A 19792-nucleotide genomic window follows, 5' to 3' on the forward strand; every position below is an offset into this window, starting at 1 on the left:
AGACGCAGCTGCGACATAACCCATACATATTCACCATCACACCGAAAACTCATCATTCTGATTTTCTCATGCACTACATGTCCGCTCGCGTAAACCTCTTAGACGAGATGAAACCTCGCAGTTCACGCCACTGGCAACTCAATTCCAGGCTCCGGCCCCTGTTAGCGCAGGCTAGCGCAGAACGGTTAAAATAGACCTAGCTGCAGCAGTGTGTGTGTGGGTTAGTGTGTGTGTGTTAGCATTCTCGGTCCCCCAGCTCGCAGGCAGCTTCAGAGACAGAAATAACGTGTGAAGCGATCCCAGTGCACTGGAGAAGGTTTTAACTGCTCTGCTACTACCACAGCTTCTGCACGAGATCCTCCACTAAACCCACAACAAACCACTGTTAGCATTAGCATTAGCAGCAACTAGTGCATATATGTCAACATTCCAGCTAGACAGGTCAATGGAATTGACTCCAGTGAAGTCCAGCAGTGTTGCATAATTCCTTGGACTGCTCTCTTTGGAGAGTTTGAGCAGGTTAGGTTGTAAAATGCCTCTGGATCACGCAGCATGTGGAAGCTGTAAATATAGCGTATATATATATATAATGTATGAGGTGGTGTTTTTATGAGCTGCTTTGTGAGAGCAGGGCAGTGGAATGAGGTCAGTGTGAGAGACATGATAAGACCCTGGTCTTAAGGCCAGGAGGAGTGGTCCAATAATGGCCACTGTGCTAGGGGGCATTAGCAAAGGGGGCTTTAGCAGAACTTTACACTAATCCTAGCTTGTGTCATGCAGTTCATGATGTTTAAAAAAAAGCAATTGCATTCAATTTTGAAATGTTTTTAGAATGAAATCGTTCAAAAACAAAGTCAAAGTGGTTTGGCGGGAATTTTTTTCTTAATGCTAAAAAAACTGGTTCACAGAAGCGGTGGTAGAAGCTAGGGCTGGATGATATGCTAAAGATATAGTACCACAATATTTAAATAACTTTTCATTATATTTAAATTAGATACTCCAGTCAAATAAATAAAGAAAATAGTTTCTTTGTCATCTGATGTTTTGTGAAAAAAGCTCCAGCACTAAAATACAGTGATTTTATTTAAATTTCACTGAACTTCATCCATGTAAACAAGACTATATACACTTTCCATGGAAATGCATTGATATTATATTTTCAGCAAACACTGGAATTCAGAAATTTCCACATAATGAATTTTGCAATTTGTTCTTCTATTCTACCTATTCTTTTGTGCTCATCACTCATCTTATCGTGACTTCTTAATTCTGAATTTTAAAATGGTCCCTAATGAAAAATGGCTGGTTTTACCATGACTTTATCTCTATAACCTGTACAAGTTGTGAGGTGTTATCTTGTGAGTGAGGTTAAACAAATGCTAGCATGCTCATGGCAAGACTATTAGTGGAGTTTAAGCAAGGTCTGATAGTGTGTGCAGATAGATGTTATGCATAAACAATTCTTAATCCACAGTTTCACGTGTGCATTGGAAATATATTGTATGTATGGAGAGAGATTCCCACCGACAGTGGACAGTGCATTGGGTGGTAATAATTGTGACCAGCAGACTCTGGCTTGAATTGTCCAAAGGACTACTGTCAAAATCTGATTTTTCTACTAACATTTTTATACATAACCATTTCAAATACATACACTGTCTTTCAATTGGAACAAATGACAAAGGACTCCAAAAATAATTTCCAAGTGATTTTATAAATCATTTTATTAATTTTGGTGTTCCCACTAGTGCCTTTAAAAATGCTTAAAAATTCAGTTCTGCTGCATCTTTAATTTTGCCTCCAAAAGAACTTTTCTTTTTTATTACGTTTCTCTGTTTTGACGTATAAATGTTAATGCCTCTGCTGGTGAAAGCCTCTGATTAGCTGTATTCTACCCTGTCATTTTTTGTCACATTTATACCTCAATAATATATGATTATCAACATTATAAATAAAATCCAGCTTTACTATGTTAATTTATATAACGGGTGGTTCAGATGTGTCTCCGATTAAATCCTGAAATGTTTTTGTGATTGGATTTGAATTTTTTGTATTTTTGTAGCTTGTATCTTGGCCTTATCCAGATATAATCCTGATACTCAAGATGCATGAAGTGACCTGGTGTAAACAGAGACAGTGATATGATTTGTTTCAGTGTGTATGAATTGTGTCTTGGGTGTTTTCACTTGCATTTTTTGTAGCTTGCATTTTTTGTAGCTTGGCCTTATCCAGATTTAATCCTGCAACTCAAGACAGATTAAGGGACCAGGTGTAAATGAGGTCTAAGTTTCTAATCTCAATAAATGCAACTAAATACTGCAGAACTTTTCTGAAATTGGTGAAATTCCCCTTTAAGCTGCGACATGCTTCCCTCGACCAGCTATTTCTGGATTTATTTATGGATTCTGCCTTGACCTTTGTAAACTCCAGCAGAGCAGTCCACAGCACAAGCATTGTATAGGCTACAGCCTGTCACTTAAGCCTCGACCTGATGTGAACTGGCATTGACCTATTACAGCCTGTGCCAAGAGATTGGCGTTGGTGCCAGGACAGGGATTAGAATCCTTTACAAATCTGTTTCACTACATATTTATCTTATTATTGCATCCACAGACTTCATGCATTGGTTTTTAGTTGATTTGAGGACGTGTAGCCCCCACAGGATGGTCTTTCAAAGCTGTTACTTCTTATGTTTTGAAGAAGAATTGCTGTTGCAAGCCAGTGTCCCATATGCTTCAAGCCTGGGCTCAGATCAGGGGAACATGCCTAATGTCGGAGCATGTGCTCTACTGCTGCAGTTTAGAGCTGTCCACCCACTGTGCAGCTCCATGCAATTACGAGCCTGAAGCAACTTATTATACAGCTGCCTGTGCGGACTCCGATTAGAGTGCCCGGCATGTTGATCCCCCCATATCTGAAAATAAAGAGAAACACCATGTTTCAACCTGCTTAGCATTCAGCTAGCGGAGTGCCACGTATGGACATGAAAAGGCTCAAGCTGTCAGGAGCCCAGGCCTGGCATGTCTCGCAAGTACATACATTCACTTCATTAGCTGACACACCTTGCGTCAACGTTTAGAACAATGTTTTGTGCTATTTGTTCGGCCTCTGAAAAGCTTCTGCAATTGCTCTTTCTGAATAGTTTGCAGTAGTTTTGATCCAGACAGCATGAAAGATTGTCCTGAGCTTGGCTGATGTATGACATTTGGCAAAAGCGTGCATATTATGAGTGTTGCCACATGCGCCTTGGGCTGGTTTCCATATTATACTCAGAAACCAGAGTGTAGGCACATGTGTCTTGGGCTGATTCTCATATCATAATTGGGAAATTGTGTGTTGCCACCTGCAGCTTGGACTAATTCTCATATTATACTCAGAAATCAGGGTGTTGGCATATGTGGTTTGGGCCGATTCTGATATTATACTCTCCAACCGGTGTGTAAGCACAGACAGATCAGGCCAATTCTCATATTATACTCAACAAACGAGTGTGATCAGATGTGGTTTGGACTGATTCCTATATAACAAACTTGGCAAACTGCTGCTCTGGATAATTCTCATATTATACTCAGCATCCGGGGGGTGTAAGCACACATGGCTAAGGCCAGTTCCAATATCATACTCAGCCTCTATGGTGTTCCAATATTATACTCAGGCACACACGGCTTGGGCTGATTCCCATATTATACTCATCAACAGGGGTGATAGAACATGTGGTTCTGTCTGATTTGCATATTATACTCGGCAACCGTGATGTATTTACATGCAGCTTGAGGAGATTGATCAGGGTGTTGCCACATATACTTGCCAACCTAAATGCGTTCCCACCTGCTCATACCAGTTGCTGTATTATACTCAGCAACCAGGGTGTTGGCACTTGAAGCACTCAGCCTGGATGTGTGCTGAGCATTTGGGTAAGAATCGGTCCTAGGTTCAAACCAGAGTTGACCCAGTGTAACTCAATGCAACAAACAGACAAGTGATTGAGGAATCACCCACAATCAATGCAGGAGATCCTACATGCATATCCTTCAAAGTAAGTCTTGGGAAATGAAACTAGTTGACATCACCAATAATACAAATATTGGCCTTATTTATGAACAGAAATTGTGAAGAGCAAATATATTTTTTCTGTGTTTAAAGCTAAGGCTAAAGCATCAGTAGGAGTACAGAAGGACAGTATGAGTGATAACCCCTTCATCTGAAGTAGGATGGGGGAATATACGAGGAAGGAGAGAGTGCTCTCTTCCCACCACTTTGACGGAGGGATTGTATAACATGGTATAACACAAGGGAAGCTGAAGCCCTCTGTCAGTTTTTTTCTTCTTTCAGCACATGTATTGCAGTTGTGTGGAGCCCACCTCCATACTGTGGTTCCGGAAGTGTGTGGGCGTATCTGAAAGCCCTTTATACTGTACATGTATAAAACTGGTAATATAAAACATTGATGTACATTCAGTCACCCGTCCATTTTTTATGTTTCTGGTTTTGCTTCCCTGAAATGTCAGTTGTGGAAAATCCTTTGGGGGCTTCAGTATCTGCGGATAATTGGCCTATCCACACACAACACTGGACAACCTGTACAGCAGAGATATGTAGTTAGACAGCTACTCTATGTCTCAGGCAGATATGTAAATGATTAGAGGTATAGACAGATTAGACACTGGATCTTACCACAAGAGGGCGTAACATTTTTCCTTCTGTTGGCCTAGAAAAAAATATATTTCTAGAGGCTGCTTTAGGTAGTGTACCTCTTGGTGAGAAATCGTAATCGTAAAAATAAGTGCTAGACATGCCTCTACCTTGCATTTAAAAACATTTTGGTTAGTTGACAGACTTTTTTGAGAGGGCGCATAATTGGATTCAACAAAAACCTTCTAGATTGTACATCAACCAACCATCCACTGTCTTATTTTGTCCAGTTTGCAGAGGTGTCTTGATTAAGTCCCCTAGACTGCTACAGGTTGGAACAGTGTCATCTTTAGCAGTGAATCCAGGTTCTGTTTAGGATCCGACAACAGTCCGAATAGAAAAACGTGGTCTCATGGTGAGCAAATCAATCCTGCCTTTGCTGTTGAGCAACACATTGTTCCAATTGCTGGTGTCATGGTCTGGGAATCCATTGCATATGACAGTCAGTATCCTCTAGTAGCGATACAGTATTTGGGACACTAACAGCTAAGGCATCTTTTAGCAGGACTATGCTGTTCTACAGACAACAAGGGTTTCAACAGTTCCAAAGCCTGTCCAGTTACCAGATTTATCAGCAATGTGAACATACAGAATAATGCTTTGTTATTAGCTGGAATCAGTACCAACCTGGGACAATGCTAACCGTGATAACCAGGAACATATTTTGCTTAGATATGTTAGATATAAAACATTGTCATTTTCTCCCCAATTTACCCAACCCACTCATTAGGACTCCCCCTATTACTAGTGATGCCCCAACACGAGGAGGGTGTAGACTATCACATGCTTCCTCCGACGCATCTGAAGTCAGCCACCACCTCTTTTCCAGCTGCTGCTGATGCAGCATTGCTGAGTAGCATTACAGCGCACTCGGAGGAAAATGCAGCGATTCGGTTCTGATACATCAGCTCACAGATGCCTTGTGCTGATCGACATCTACCCACCCAGAGAGAGCAAGGCCAATTGTGCTCTCTCGGGGCTCTGGAAGCTGATGGCAAGCTACATGAACAAGATTCGAACTGGCAATCTCCTGATCATAACATATAAAACATTGGTAAATGACTCTCAAGTCTTTAGCTGCCTTTTTCCAAATGTTTTTGAATTATAGAGTTATAAGTTTGGACACATCTCCTTATTCATTATGTTGACGTCATCCAAACTATGAAGGAACACCTAAGAAATCAAGAAGTAAACATACAAGTGTTTAACAAACCAAAATAGTCTGTGAAACATTTAGGTGGCTTTTATTTGGGGTGTTGTTAACTTGTGGTTTCTAAAGCTAGAAAACGCTGATAAACTTATCCGGTGCAACAGAGGTAATTCTTGGTCTTCCTTTTCTGGGGTGGTCCTGATAAGTGCCAGTTTTATCATAATGTTAATCATAACATTTTGATAGATACTTTTTGAAGTTCTTGATTTTTTTTTTTTTCCGGATTGACTGACCTTTACTTCTTAAAGTATTTGTTTCTTTACTTAGTTGAGTAGTTCCTGCCATTATATTTATTAGAACATTACTTAAATAGAGCTATTCACTGTATACCAGTATCTCTACCTCTTCACAGCTTTACAACTGATGCTCTCAAACACATTAAGAGGCAAGAAATTCAAGTAATTAACTCTTGACAAGTTCAGCACAGCTGTTAACTGAAAGCCATTCCAGGTACTAGACTATTACTGTATATCGTCACTGTCCAATGGAAAACAAGTATCTCCAAAACAGCAACTTTACAGGAGAGAGAAAAAGCCTTTTAAACTTTCAGTGGAAGTCAATGTAAAAAGAGTTTATTTTAGGTCATTTTGAAGTATTTCTTTTGGTCTGTTCATTAAGAAATTTTGGTACAGCGTAAGGGACAGTTTGTCTGTTCAAATGATGGAGTAAACTAAAAATTGACAAAAATGGAGATACTTGTTTTTCATTGGACAGCAACGATATGAAATGTGCCATTATGTAATCAACCTCCAAAAAAAGAGATGCTACAAAAAGTGCATTCGTGGAGGTCAACTGAGGTCGTAATGTTATGGTGAGGTCCACTAACTGAGGCCATTGCAATTGCCACCATAAATATGAAGGTCCACTGCAATGCAATGCATATCTTCTTTTTCCTGCTCTCGATGCTTTCATCTCTTTCTCTCTCTCTCTCTCTCTCTCTCACACTCACCTTCTCACTTTCTCTCTCTCCCACCTCCGGAGTTGCTCTCAGCTTCACACCCACACAAACACATTCGCCCGCAGTACTGCTGGTCATTCCATCGATAACATTTGGCTGTCTTATAAAGGCTGCATGGCTTAAGATTTAGGAGAGGCTCTTAAGTGTTTACGGTCGCTCGTTGCTGGGATGATTCCCACCCAGTTTAAACGCTGTGGGGGACAGACGTGGAATTTACTGTGGGATCATCTGCTTGAGGGTCTTGCCAGTATCTTCTTAATGGCTTCTTAGTAGCTGCTTTAAGAATTGTACTTATGGACCACACATTCACAGACCACCCCCAGACCCCCTCTCCCCTTGAATTTGATTGATCATCGTAGCATGATCTTCCCCGTAGGAGCTGTGCAATGTGGGAGGGTGTCCAGTGAACAGATCAATATTACATTTATTGATTCTCTTAAGAGAACATGACCACACTGTATTGTATCCTTCACATCCTGTTGACGCTTGGCGCTTTCACGGCTCAATCAATTCAGGCCCAATTAACACCTCATTTGACCCCCTCATTTTTCTGATTGTGTAGGGTGGATAGTGTGAACATGTTCTTGCTGTCCTGCTCAAACATTGTATCTCCATTTTTCCAGTTTGTCATGATTGTATGATGAATGGACCAATAGAAATACCCAAAGTGTTAAGTGCTACAATACAATACAAGTTCCATTCATAAATGCTACTTAAAACTTTGCTGTTCCAATCAGAAGCCTTATGTTAACCATATCCAGAAGTGCTGTCATCTTCTCTGGGCTCTGAGGATTCTGGTATGGATCATCACACAGTGGAAACATGGACCATGGTCAGTCAAATCAGTATTCTGGATCTTCTTCGAAAGAAATTGTAAGATCCACACATTGTAAGGTCTGATTCAAATCAAGTCCAGTGTCTATCATAGTATGACATTGACATCGTTTCCAGGGAAGTCCATGCGTTTATCAACAAGACAATACAAAGCCTCATGCTGTGCACATTACAAGGGGGGTATGGGTACTGGACTGGCCGATGTACAGGCCTGAGTCTCATCATCAATCCCAAATTGAAAGTGACCCATATTTATCAAACTTCTAGGATTGAAAATGTTGACCCAGGATCAGTTAAGGTTTACTGAATTAGTGCTGTGCAATAATATCACCAACATTTTTTAAATATTGTGAACGATATTATACCCTGAAATATCGTGCCAGATCACCCACCCCTAATTATCACATCAGGGTACTACTTTTTTCTGTTTTTAGTAAAAGTAAAATTCACACTGTTCTCATTTCACATTATATATCAACCAGAGACTGATTATATCTGTTCAGTATCATTTATTTTACTTTAATCCTGGATATATGGAGATATTTGGAGTGCCTTTTTAGTATTATGACATTCTGGATATATACAGGGGACAATGAATCTGAAACACCTGTCATTTTAGTGTGGGAGGTTTCATGGCTAAATTGGAGAAGCTTGGTGGCAAATCTTCATTAATTGCACATTGCACCAGCAAGAGCAGAGTGTGAAGGTTCAATTAGCAGGGTAAGAGCACAGTTTGTTCAAAATATTGCAAGCACTTTTACCTTGAGGCCCAATGTGTGAAAATGTTTAAAACATAAATGTGACACTGACAGCTCTGTACTTTTGCATACCTGTTTCATATTTTACAGTATTTGCAGTGTCTGCAATAAAAAAAGATATATGGCAAAGTGAGTAACGTTAACAAGGCTTTTCTTTCTTCTGTAAAGTTGCCGTTTTGCATTTTACATTGTGTGACAGTGATGAGATGTGGACAATATCATGATACAGTACACATTTCTAAACATTTAAAGGGTTAAAAGTGGCTCAGCTGACCAAGACACTGATGCTTTGGCCCGGAGATTGCAAGTTTGAATCCTAGGTCAGGATTGAGTCAGAGAGAGTACTATTGGCTGTGGAATTGGCAATCTCTGGATTGGTTGATGGCTTTCTCTCTCCTCTCATCACTACTATTGTGTTACTGGTTAGTGTAAGGGTCTGTTAAACCCTGTACCCATTGGCTGAGTAGTGATGGTGCATTGGTGGCAGTTAAAAAAGGGGCAGTGGATGAATGTGGTAGTGGTAGAAATGCACTAGTCTTTAGCCTTTTAGTGCTGCAAATCCTAGTGAGTGTGTGGACTAGTTGGCTGAACTTAATTGTGAAGAATATTGGTTCTATCTACCAGTCAGACATTCAGCAATCAAGATATACACTTGAACAGCTGCAAGTTCAATAGAAAATCCATTAAAATAGACAGATTTAGTCTAATTAGAGTTCCTTGAAACATCAACAACTTGTGTATATAATAAAAACAGCAAACTATTGAATACCGTGAAGCTAGTGAGACAGTAGACATGATAAAAATGAAGATGATTAGAAAGTTTTACTGTAGTCCTAATTACTACAGTGTTTGACAAGTAGGATCATTACTGTTAGTCTGTACTGTGCAAAAACTGTCAAAACAAATCACGCTGATCAATAGAATCAACAGACCCATGCAGAACCTTGCGGCAATCTACGCAAGTTGACTGACTAATAGACTTAACAATAGCATCTTAAGAAATCTTAAGAAAGAACACCTTTTGCTGTTTATTTATTTATTTGTTGGTTTATTTTTTTTATTTATATATTTTTTTTGTTTGTTTTATCTCTACTAGGAAACATCAGTAATTTCACCTCTTGTTCACATTCAGCTTTAATCTTCTTTTAATCTGGAATGTTCACCAATCCAACTGTGGTGTGAAAGGCCTATATTCATAACCATTAGCAAAGAGTTTTATATAGAATAAAAAGGGTTCATCATTAGTATAACTATGTTTGGTGTTATACAGAATCAGGTCTGTATTTTTGCTTTTTTTCTAGGTTTTATGAGTTGGGTTTTTGACTTCGGCGATGTCCTTGAGAGTCACTGCTTTAGATAACCATTTACAATAGAGAATCCTCTGGGCTTTGATAAATCTGATTGTCCAGTGGTAAATTTCACACATCGTGCTTATAGAAACATTGAAAATCCTTTTGGTTTGGGTTACAAAGCTTTACACAGTTACACCCCCCCAAAAGTACTGAAACAGCGAGGCCAATCCATTTTTTCCTGCCGTAGACTATAAACATTTTCATTTGACATTAAAAGATGCAGAAATATGAGACAAAACACTGATATTTCATCTTTTATTTCCAGTATTATACAGTATTTACACCTGGGTAAAACCTTAAGATTTTGGTACATTAATGAACCGTACTTACATTAACAAATATTGTTAAATGGTTAAGTATCGTCTCAACTAATTATTAATTAGCACTAGTTAACACATTATTAAACATTACTAAATGTTTACGTATTAAAATGTTTTAAAACCTTTTTGTCTGGATCAGTTTTTTTGTGAGCAAAGGTATTGGAACAGATAAAATAGATTAAAGTTAATAAGATTTAATATTTAGTTAAAAATCCTTTTCAGTACCTGGATCAAGCCTTTGACTTACTCTTCTTCTTCTTCTTCCTCGCGTTATTCCCGCTTTAAGTCGCAGGGTCCGCGTATCGACATGCCAGTCTCCACTTGGTGCGATCCATGGCGTCCTCAGGAGCAACATTTAAGTTTTTCATGTCCTCCTTAATCCGGTCAAGCCACCGCTTCTTTGGCCGTCCTCGGGGCCTCCTCCCTCGTGGGCTGAGGCGCACCGCTGTCTTGGCCACCGAGTTCTCATCGCTTCGGGCAACATGTCCGTACCACCGCAGGCGTGCTTCTCGCATCTTGTCGGTAATCGGGGCCACACCCATTCGTCTTCGGACGTCCTCATTCATGGTGTGGTCATGCAGCGTCAGGCCGAGGCTCCACCGGAGCATCCTCATCTCCATGCCGTGCAGCGCTTGCTCGTGTCGTGCGGTTGCGGGCCAGCATTCGCAACCGTAGAGGGCGACAGGGCGTACGATGGTCTTGTATATCTTGCCCTTAAGGCATACTGGCATCTTGCGGTCGCAGTAAGCCTTTGACTTACTGACATCACTAAATGTTTGTACTCTCCTTTTGTGGTGCTTTTACAGGATTTCACCACAGCCTCTTTAATTGTGCGTTTGTTTTGGAGGGGTTACTCCCTTCAGTCTTCTCTTTTTTTTTTAAATAAATGTATTTCTAATTTTTCCCATTTTCTCCTCAATTTAGCACAGCCAATTACCCAACCCAGTCACTAGGACTCCTCCTATCACTAGTAATGCCCCAACACACCATGAGAGTGAAGACTAACACATGCTTCCTCTGGTACATGTGAAGTCAGCCACCGCTTCTTTTCGAGCTGCTGCTGATGCAGCATTGCCGAGCAGCAACACAGCACGCTTGGAGGAAATCACAGCGGCTCGGTTCCAATACATCAGCTCACAGACGCCCTGTGCTGCAGACATCACCCTAGGAGTGATGTGGGGAGAGAGCGCCATCTACCCACCTGGAGGGAGCAGGGCCAATTTTGCTTGATGGCAAAGCTGCATGAGCGGGGGTTCGAACAGTGGCAGCGCTTTAGACTGCTGGACCACTTGGCGCCCCTTCAGTCTCCTCTTTAGCAGGTTCAATGCATGCTCTACAGGGTTTAAAACTGGGCCAATCTAAAACCTTCCACTTCTTGCCCCTGATGAGACTACTTTTGCTCACAAGAACAATGTTTTCAGTCTACAGCACAAATGAAAGGATTGTCCTTACTGTCCCCATACTTTTGTAGAGGAGTGTACAGTACAGTGCAGTAGCAGCATCTGGCCCTGGAATGAAAATGACAATGATGCTGTTCTATCAGTAATATTTTTGGAGTCTTATTCAAATTACTGACCTTTTCAAGGTTATTTTCTTTTTCTAGGATGTTAGCCTTCTAACATCAGCCCCCCTGAGTCTGGTTTCCTCTCAAGGTTTTGTCCTCTTTTGTTTATGGAGTGTTTTATTGTCACTGTCGAGTCTGATTTGCTGACGAGAGAATCAGAATGGTATTTCAGTAAACCAAGTTGTAAAAAGTTGTATAGACCGAAAGGTAGATATAGGAATAAATAATATAGGTGGGTTGTTCTTACGGTAACACCATCCACCGTGACGCCCACGCTCTGTTTAGCTAAGAGAGGCTGCAAGCAGAGGGAGAGCCAAGACCTGGCTGAGACCTCAAGGAGAACAAGCAGGTCTGAACACCTTCTGTCAGGCTGCTCACAGAGAAACAGCTCTGTTTTTCCTGCCTGTGATCTCAGGTTGACTCGCTTGGCAGCCGGTTCTAAAGAGGTTCCTTCTGTTCTCTGTGATTTATCTACAGGCTATAATAAACAGCACCATCACCCCCAACATGAGCTTCACGAAAACGTCGCAGAAGTTCGGCCAGTGGGCAGACAGCCGCGCCAACACGGTGTACGGCCTGGGCTTCTCCTCCGAGCATCATCTGGCCAAGGTGGGTGGAAAATCGCTACAGTACTTTCTTTTATTATTATTTTTTCTTTCTAGCTCTCTTGCTCTTTCTAGATCTCTCAATCTCTCTCTATCTCTCGCGTTCGCTCTCCCTCTCTTTCTCTCTGCATCTCTGAGCTGGGAAACACCTACACACTGTGCCCTAATGAGCAGCTGTACAGTCATCAGTGTGTGGGAGGCTTCTTCTGCGTGGTCCTCTCCTCTCCCCTAGCTCTCGCTCTCTCTCTCTCTCTTTTTCTCTCTTTTTCTCTCTTTCTCTCGTGTGCTCTCTCTCACTCTCTCTCACTCTCTCTCTCGCTCTCGCGCTCCTCTGCATTATGATTAAGCGCTGTCATACACTGGGGGTGGAAAAACCAGAAAGGCCTCACTATCAGGCTTATGCAAGAGAGACATCATGCCCTCTCTCTCTCTCTCTCTTTTTTTCTCTCTCTCTCTCTCTCTCTCTCTCTCACTCACACACGCTCACACACACTCTCCCTCTCTCTCACACCAGTGCTACTTCTTTCCTGTCAAATTCCTCCAAGTTCTCTCTTCCTCCCGCGCTATTCACTCTTTTGTTTGCATCAGAGAGTCTCCAAGCTGGACCAGTCTGTTCTCCATAATTTTTACATGATCGACAATTTTGTGTGACACTCTGTGTGCAACCACACACACACACACACACACACACACACACTTCACACACACACACACACTTCACACTTTTCACATTTCTAAGAGTAAAAGGTTGGAGGCAGACTACAGGGGTTACAGTTCTGTATACTGTGATTTATTATTGTGATATTTTAAGCAAAGGCAATACTATATGTTACACGCTTTCCTGCCTTTGCACACATTCTGAGATTTTGAGTGACGTCCCATTCTTAATGCACAGGGTTTCATTTGATGTTGGTCCACCCTTCTCATCTTTAACAGCTTCAACTCTTATGGGAAGGCTTTTCACTAGGTTTAGGAGTGTGTTTATGGGAGTTTCCGACCCCTGATTCTTCCAAAAGCGTGTTGTGCAGTCTAGGGCTGCACGATATTGGTAAAATTTGTAATTCTGGCAAAATAAATCGCAATATTAAACAATGCAGGACCCATGACGTCACCAGCCCTGCCCTCACCCTTATACCTATACTATGCTATACTTTACGAGTGTGTATACTATGCTATACTATAGTGTATGCTATACTATACTATACTATGCTGTAATGGTATAAAACTGTCATCATGTGCATAAAATCTGAAAATTATTTTTCTTATGCAATCAAAAGTCATTAGCATCTGAAGTAACAGCAGCCTCCAGACTGAACCAGACTGTTCTCCATAATCTTCACATGATCGACAGTTTTTTTATCGCACTCTGTGTTCACAGACACACTCATCACACATCTGAGCGTAAAGGTGTGAAAAAAGGTGTTTCTTTTTTTCAGACCGAGTGCAGGAATTAAGGAGATGATTCAGTAAGCAGATGATTCTTGTTGGTGGCACAGGAAATTAGGAAACAAGAAACAAGTGGTTTATCTTTTGAAGAATATGAAAGATTGTCTTGGACTAGACAGCATTTTAAATAGAGATTTTCCATTGAAAGGAAAATATAGTCTATAACTTGGTTTAATCGCTGTCTGGTAAGCTCAGTCTATATTTTCAGTGAGTGCGTTTAGCTAATTTACTTTGTACACAGTCTAAAGCACTGTGCTGTGTGTTTGCTTTGTTAGGTCACACTTTTGAACTATAACTATTATATGTCTATTATCTATATTTCTATTATCAGAGCCTGACCTTACTAATTAATTACACTAATGGTCGAATACCATAAAAAAACGAACTCTCTATTACAGGGGTACCAACCTTATGCAACTCATGGCCCCCTGCATGTTTAATTATCCAAAAATCCTAAAAAAAGCGTGTGAATATTTAATTACTAATTCCATTGCTAATTATTCAAGCAATACTTAGTACAATTGTGTTCCTTACCTCTAACAGGAAATGCTTATAATTAACTAATTCACTTGTTTTTCTTAAAGAATACATTTTATATACTTTTTTAATGTTTTACTACTTTATTACGTTTGAAAGACCAACATATAAAACGCAATAGTTTCGCATAACTTTGAAACATAACATTGCCATTTTAATTTGTAGTTTTAGTTTTTGCAGGGGGTGGTTGCAAATATTTGAGATGAATCATTTTCATATTATATGTTAATTACACTAATTAAGGCAAGCAGAAAAAGTTTCATCCTGAAAAAAATACTTTGACCTGTTTTTTCTAAATCTTCAAATGTAAATTCTTTAAACGGCTCAATTTGATCCAGAACATAACAGGAGGGTTAACAAGCTCAAAGTTGCCATCAGCTTGTAATGGGTGAAAACGCGTGTGGTGGAGGAGCTAGCAGAGAAAATACACTTAATCCTGGCTTCCCTCGAGGCACGCACACAGGACACACTCCATGCGGGGTAGTTCATAAGCACCAACGCATCTCCCCATTACTGTCCAGATAGCTTAGGGTAGCTACATCAGATGGGAGGCCATGCTACAGCTAGCTCACCGTCTTCCTGGAGAAGCACAAATCTTGCTCACATGCGCAGTAGTGCAATACATGTAAAACCACAGTTACAAGCTGCCGGCGCCCAGAGGGAGCACAATTGGCCTTGCACCCTCTGGGTGGGTTGATGGCGCTCTCTCCCCATCATGCTTAAAGGTGGCGCTGGGCGGCACGAGGCGTCTGTGAGCGGATGTATCAGAACCTAGCCGCTGTGCTTTCCTCCGAGCGTGCTGGCTGCTCAGGCAATTCAGGATTTATCAGCAGCAGCTCGGAAAAGGGGTGACTGACTTCACACGTGTCGGAGGAGGCGTGTGCTCGTCCGCATCCTCCTAGGGTCGCAGGTGCCACTGGTGATGGGGACGCACAAAGGGGTGGGACAATTGAATAGCCAAATTGGATGAAATTGGGGAAAAATGTGAAATAAAATTATATATATATAAAAAAAACAAGATCAAAGTAACCCCACACTTCTACTATTGGTAGAATATTGAGGATCCTAATATTTAAATCTGAGATGCTCTAGCTCCCACTTATCTCATCCCTGGTAAGAAATGAGGCACACTCTTTTATTATCCTGTATTCTTTCTAAAAAAAAAAAAAATCTCTGGAACACATTAACATAAACCTTTTGAAGTCATGTCTAACGCCAGTCATGGTCCAGTGGGGGTATAAATCTTCCAGTATTGAGCTGTGAAACAGTGGAACTGTGTTCCCTGGAATGATAGCTGGATGAGTAGGGGAGATTGGGAGGTGGGTGGTGATCATCCTCCAACAGCTACAGTTACTGCTGCTTTAAGACCTGTGTAAATCAAGCATTCATTTATATACATACTGTAGTGAAAAGCTTGATAAAGCTGTAAAATAAATGGGGACTCAAGAGACCATTTTTTGGGGTTACTCAGCTTTCTACACTGACAGAACCCATCCAGAAGCTTCCAGAAAGCCTGTGGAAAAGGACGGTTCTCTGAGGATCTAATAGTTTGTAAGAGTCCTCGAGGAACCACTTAATCCACTTTATTCTAAAACTTCTGCATAGTCAGCAGTCGTGAAGGACCGACCCCTCGCCTCCTGCAACACCTCCAGCTTCTCACAGTGGAGGAGGGGGGAGGTGGAGCCTTAGGTAATGTAGGAGACACAGGAGGAGGAGAAGGAGGAGGCTGGAGGTTACGCTATAAACTCTATGATCATATTAGAGGCTGTATAATGTGTGTGTGCAGCTCAGCTGGGACCATAGAGGATGGCTGGAGGGGGATGAGTGAGAAGAGGAGGGAAAGACATGTTATAATATGATTATGATGTAAAAATCTAAATTTGATTTACAGAATTTGACTTAATAAACCAAACTCTCTTTGTACTATATATATATATACATTATATGTATATATATAATACATGTTTACATAAAGAATTAACCTGAAAGTTAGATACATTTCATTATTATCTTTAATTACAACAGTGTATGTAATATGAATATCGTCGCTATCCAATAAAAAACAAGTATCTCCATTTTTGCCGATTTTTAATTTACTACATAATTTGAACGCACCAGTTGTCCCTTACACTGTGCCAAAATTTCTTAATAATCGGACGAATAGAAATACTTTAATAAATTTTTTTTACATTGATTCCACTGAAAGTTTTGAAGGTTTTTTTCTCTCTCCTGTAAAGTTGCTGTCTTGGAGATACTTGTTTTTCATTGGACAGTGTTGATATACACTTGGCTGTAAATCTCAAACGCATCCACGCAACGTCAGAATCAGAAAACACCTTAAAAAAGGCTTTAACCTTTTTAACCGCCGCATTTAAGGTGGAAAGGAGATCTTTCTAAATGCGAGTGAGATATACATTTACTAAAAATGAGACACATCTTGTTTAACTACTCTCGCAGCCTCTAGTAACGAGAGAGTAAGTGAGAGAAAATATAGAACTTGTTAGCTTGACTGATGTTAACTACGGCTTGTTTTGAAACTGCTGGTCGAGCTGCCACATTTAAGGTGGATTTTAAGGTGGAAATAAAAAATCGGGGGAATTATGCTAAGGCTAATTTGTTCACTAAACATAGAGATATACATATACTAAGATTGAGAGACAATGTAAATAAGGTTGAGAGACAATAGTGAGAGTCAAATTACAATTAACTTACTACAAACTCACTGTGACTTGCTCTCCTTCACCCCTGGCTCCAACATGCATTCAGCTTAATGGTGCTTTACCGCCATGTCTTTGTTTGGCTAAAACTAATGATTATTTTGGTGGTCGACTAATCTGCTGATTCTTTTTTCGATTGGTCGAATAGTCAACGATTATTTCTGCCATGTCCTTAATCTCTAAAAACGATAAAAACTGCTGATCATGAGATTTAAAAGGCATTTAAATGTCTGGATGTTGTTTAAATGTGGAAAGTGCTGATATTTAGTGAGTAAATATGTGATTGGGCACTTTTGGAGACACATATTAAGTTAAGAGTAACCTGTGTGAGCCATTTACCCATCTATCATTGCGCTTCTGTCCCCAGCACTTTGTTTAATGCTCTGCTGTTTCAAATTAACGATAAGTCGACAATTTTAAATAATCGACATTTTCGATTATATCGACTAATCGATGCAGCCCTATGGCTTAATACTGAACATTGGGGGAAGCAATTATTAAATGAGTTGCAAACAATTTTAATCATCAATTTAATCGATTAGTTGTTGAAGCCCTAATATCCGATCTTAATATTTTTTTAATAATGTTTGTAAAAATTAACTTTCTCCATCTCTCCTCAGTTTGCAGAGAAGTTTGCGGAGTATAAGGAGGCCGCTCGCCTGGCGAAGGAGAAGTCTTTAGAGAAGATGGATATGGCCAGCTCTCCCTCTCAGGTGAGCATGTGTTCCTTCACCTCACTCACCCTCACTCTGATTATCTCCGCTCTGCTTTAACACAGTTATGTGTTTAAATTCATTCCTGGAGAGTCAGATTTCTTCTTAAATCTAAGACAGCTCCCCGGGGCTCTGCTCTCCAGCAAGTCGTTATGAAGTTGTATTAATTAACGGTGGTGCCGCTGAGCGAAAAGCTCGCAGTCGTTGATTAATTCTCTGAACGGCTTTGCCTTGCTTAATCTTGAACCGAGGCCTAAATGATGCATTGTTATTGTGCAATTGGACGACTGGCATCAGTAATTGCTGTGCCTCTGCAGTAATTTCCTGTTGAGTATTTGTCGTTATCAGTACAGTCGTAATCGCGCGAGAGAGGATTTCCCAGAGGCAGTTAAAGGGAATCCTCCTTATTCTGGCTTTGGCAATCAGCTGAATAGCTACAGATGCGGGTGCTGGTGTAAAAATGCGGGTGCTGGACAGTAAAAATATAGGATATATTGATGTAATGGCTTTTACTGAATAAATCAAATCAAATCAAATCAAATTTATTTGTATAGCGCTTTTTACAACTGGTGTTGGCACAAAGCAGCTTTACAGAAACATGATTACAGGACAAAGAATCAGGCAAAACATTACACATAGAAAATACACAATACAGAACCCCCAGTGAGCGCGGAGGCAAGGAAAAACTCCCTCAGAGCTGCAGGAGGAGGAAGAAACCTTGGGAGGACCAAGACTCACATTTGAGGGGGGACCATCCTACCACTGGTCAAACGGCTTTTAAATTAAAATGTAAAAAGTCTTTTATACATCCATATAGGTTTTATGTATTCAGGAGTGTAATAGCGCCACTAATGGCTTGGATGTAATCAGTAATGGAGAATAAGATGGACGATGAGCAGCTGATCTGTGGTGGTGGTGGAGAAGAGCTGACTTCAGAAACTTCCATCAGTCTGGCTGGACAGGAGACGCGAGAGCCTGAGGGTCCAACATCGGTATCGGGTCAGACAGGTGGGCAGTCAGTAACTCGGAGGAAAGCAGAGAGATGGAATTAGTTTTGACTGGATTTATGCAAAACTGAGAATATTAAAACATTATCAGAGTGTGGCAAATGACTCCGGCAGAACTGAATAAAACAGCCTAACTAAAGGCAGAGAGCCAGAAGGTAACATAGACATGGAGGCTCCCTGAAACACTGGCATCCACCCACTCCACCGTCCACAAACCTGAGTGACCGTGTGCAGTGGGAGAACAACAGCACCAGCATCTCAGTTTACCACAATTCCCTCTGTCCATGAACCCCTGAATCTGCAGCCTTATCTAAAGGGAAAAACATTAATTACCAAAAGCTAAACTAAACAAGTAAGTTTTCAGTCTAGACTTAAAGATTGAGACTGTGTCTGAGTCCCGAACATATTCGGGGAGATTATTCCAGAGTTGAGGCGCTTTATAAGAGAAAGCTCTTCCTCCTGCAGAGCTCCTCTGAATTTTAGGGACTACTAAGAAACCAGCACCCTGAGATCTGAGTAATCGCGGTGGTTCATAATAGGAGATGAGGTCTCGTAAATACTCAGGAGCGAGCCCGTGTAGGGCTTTATACGTTAACAGGAGAATTTTAAAGTCTATGCGGAATTTGACTGGAAGCCAGTGCAGTGCTGATAGTACTGGACTAATATGGTCAAATTTTCTAGTTTTAGTAAGGACCCTGGCTGAATAAGCATTTTCATTAGAAACTAAAAAGTTAGGACTTTTAACAATGAATGGACTAATATACCACACAAAAAGGCTTATTAATAATAAATAATTAATGTAGTTTTGGATTGTGTAGTACTTCTGTAGATGTCATTAATTTGACAAGAACTACTATTGTGTCCCATGACTTTTGGCATGTCACATGGAAGCTAAAGAAAGCTGCACTGACCCGTGGGATATGTGTGTGGGGTGTCCAGTGATTGATTTCTGGCAGAGTCACTTGTTTGTTCGCATGGATATTTCTAGCCAGACATGTTATCACTGCACTGTACACTCTGGGTGGTAATGCCTTCTATGGCATTTTACTTTTCCCAGTACACATGTGACATGACACTTT

General features: G+C 40.7%; 1 protein-coding gene across 2 annotated transcripts in view; it reads left to right on the forward strand.

Annotated features, from left to right (window-relative positions):
* The window catches only part of homer1b (homer scaffold protein 1b), a 51348-nt gene that overhangs the window by 13541 nt on the left and 18015 nt on the right, over positions 1-19792 (forward strand). For both annotated transcript variants that reach the window (XM_007243942.4, XM_007243941.4), the window contains 2 exons: positions 12166-12297; positions 17614-17706. In XM_007243942.4, the coding sequence (XP_007244004.3) occupies positions 12166-12297; positions 17614-17706 (225 nt within the window). The remainder of the gene's footprint in view (positions 1-12165; positions 12298-17613; positions 17707-19792) is intronic.

This window comes from Astyanax mexicanus, chromosome 22, assembly GCF_023375975.1.
Source record: "Astyanax mexicanus isolate ESR-SI-001 chromosome 22, AstMex3_surface, whole genome shotgun sequence".
Taxonomy (NCBI): Eukaryota; Metazoa; Chordata; class Actinopteri; order Characiformes; family Acestrorhamphidae; genus Astyanax; species Astyanax mexicanus.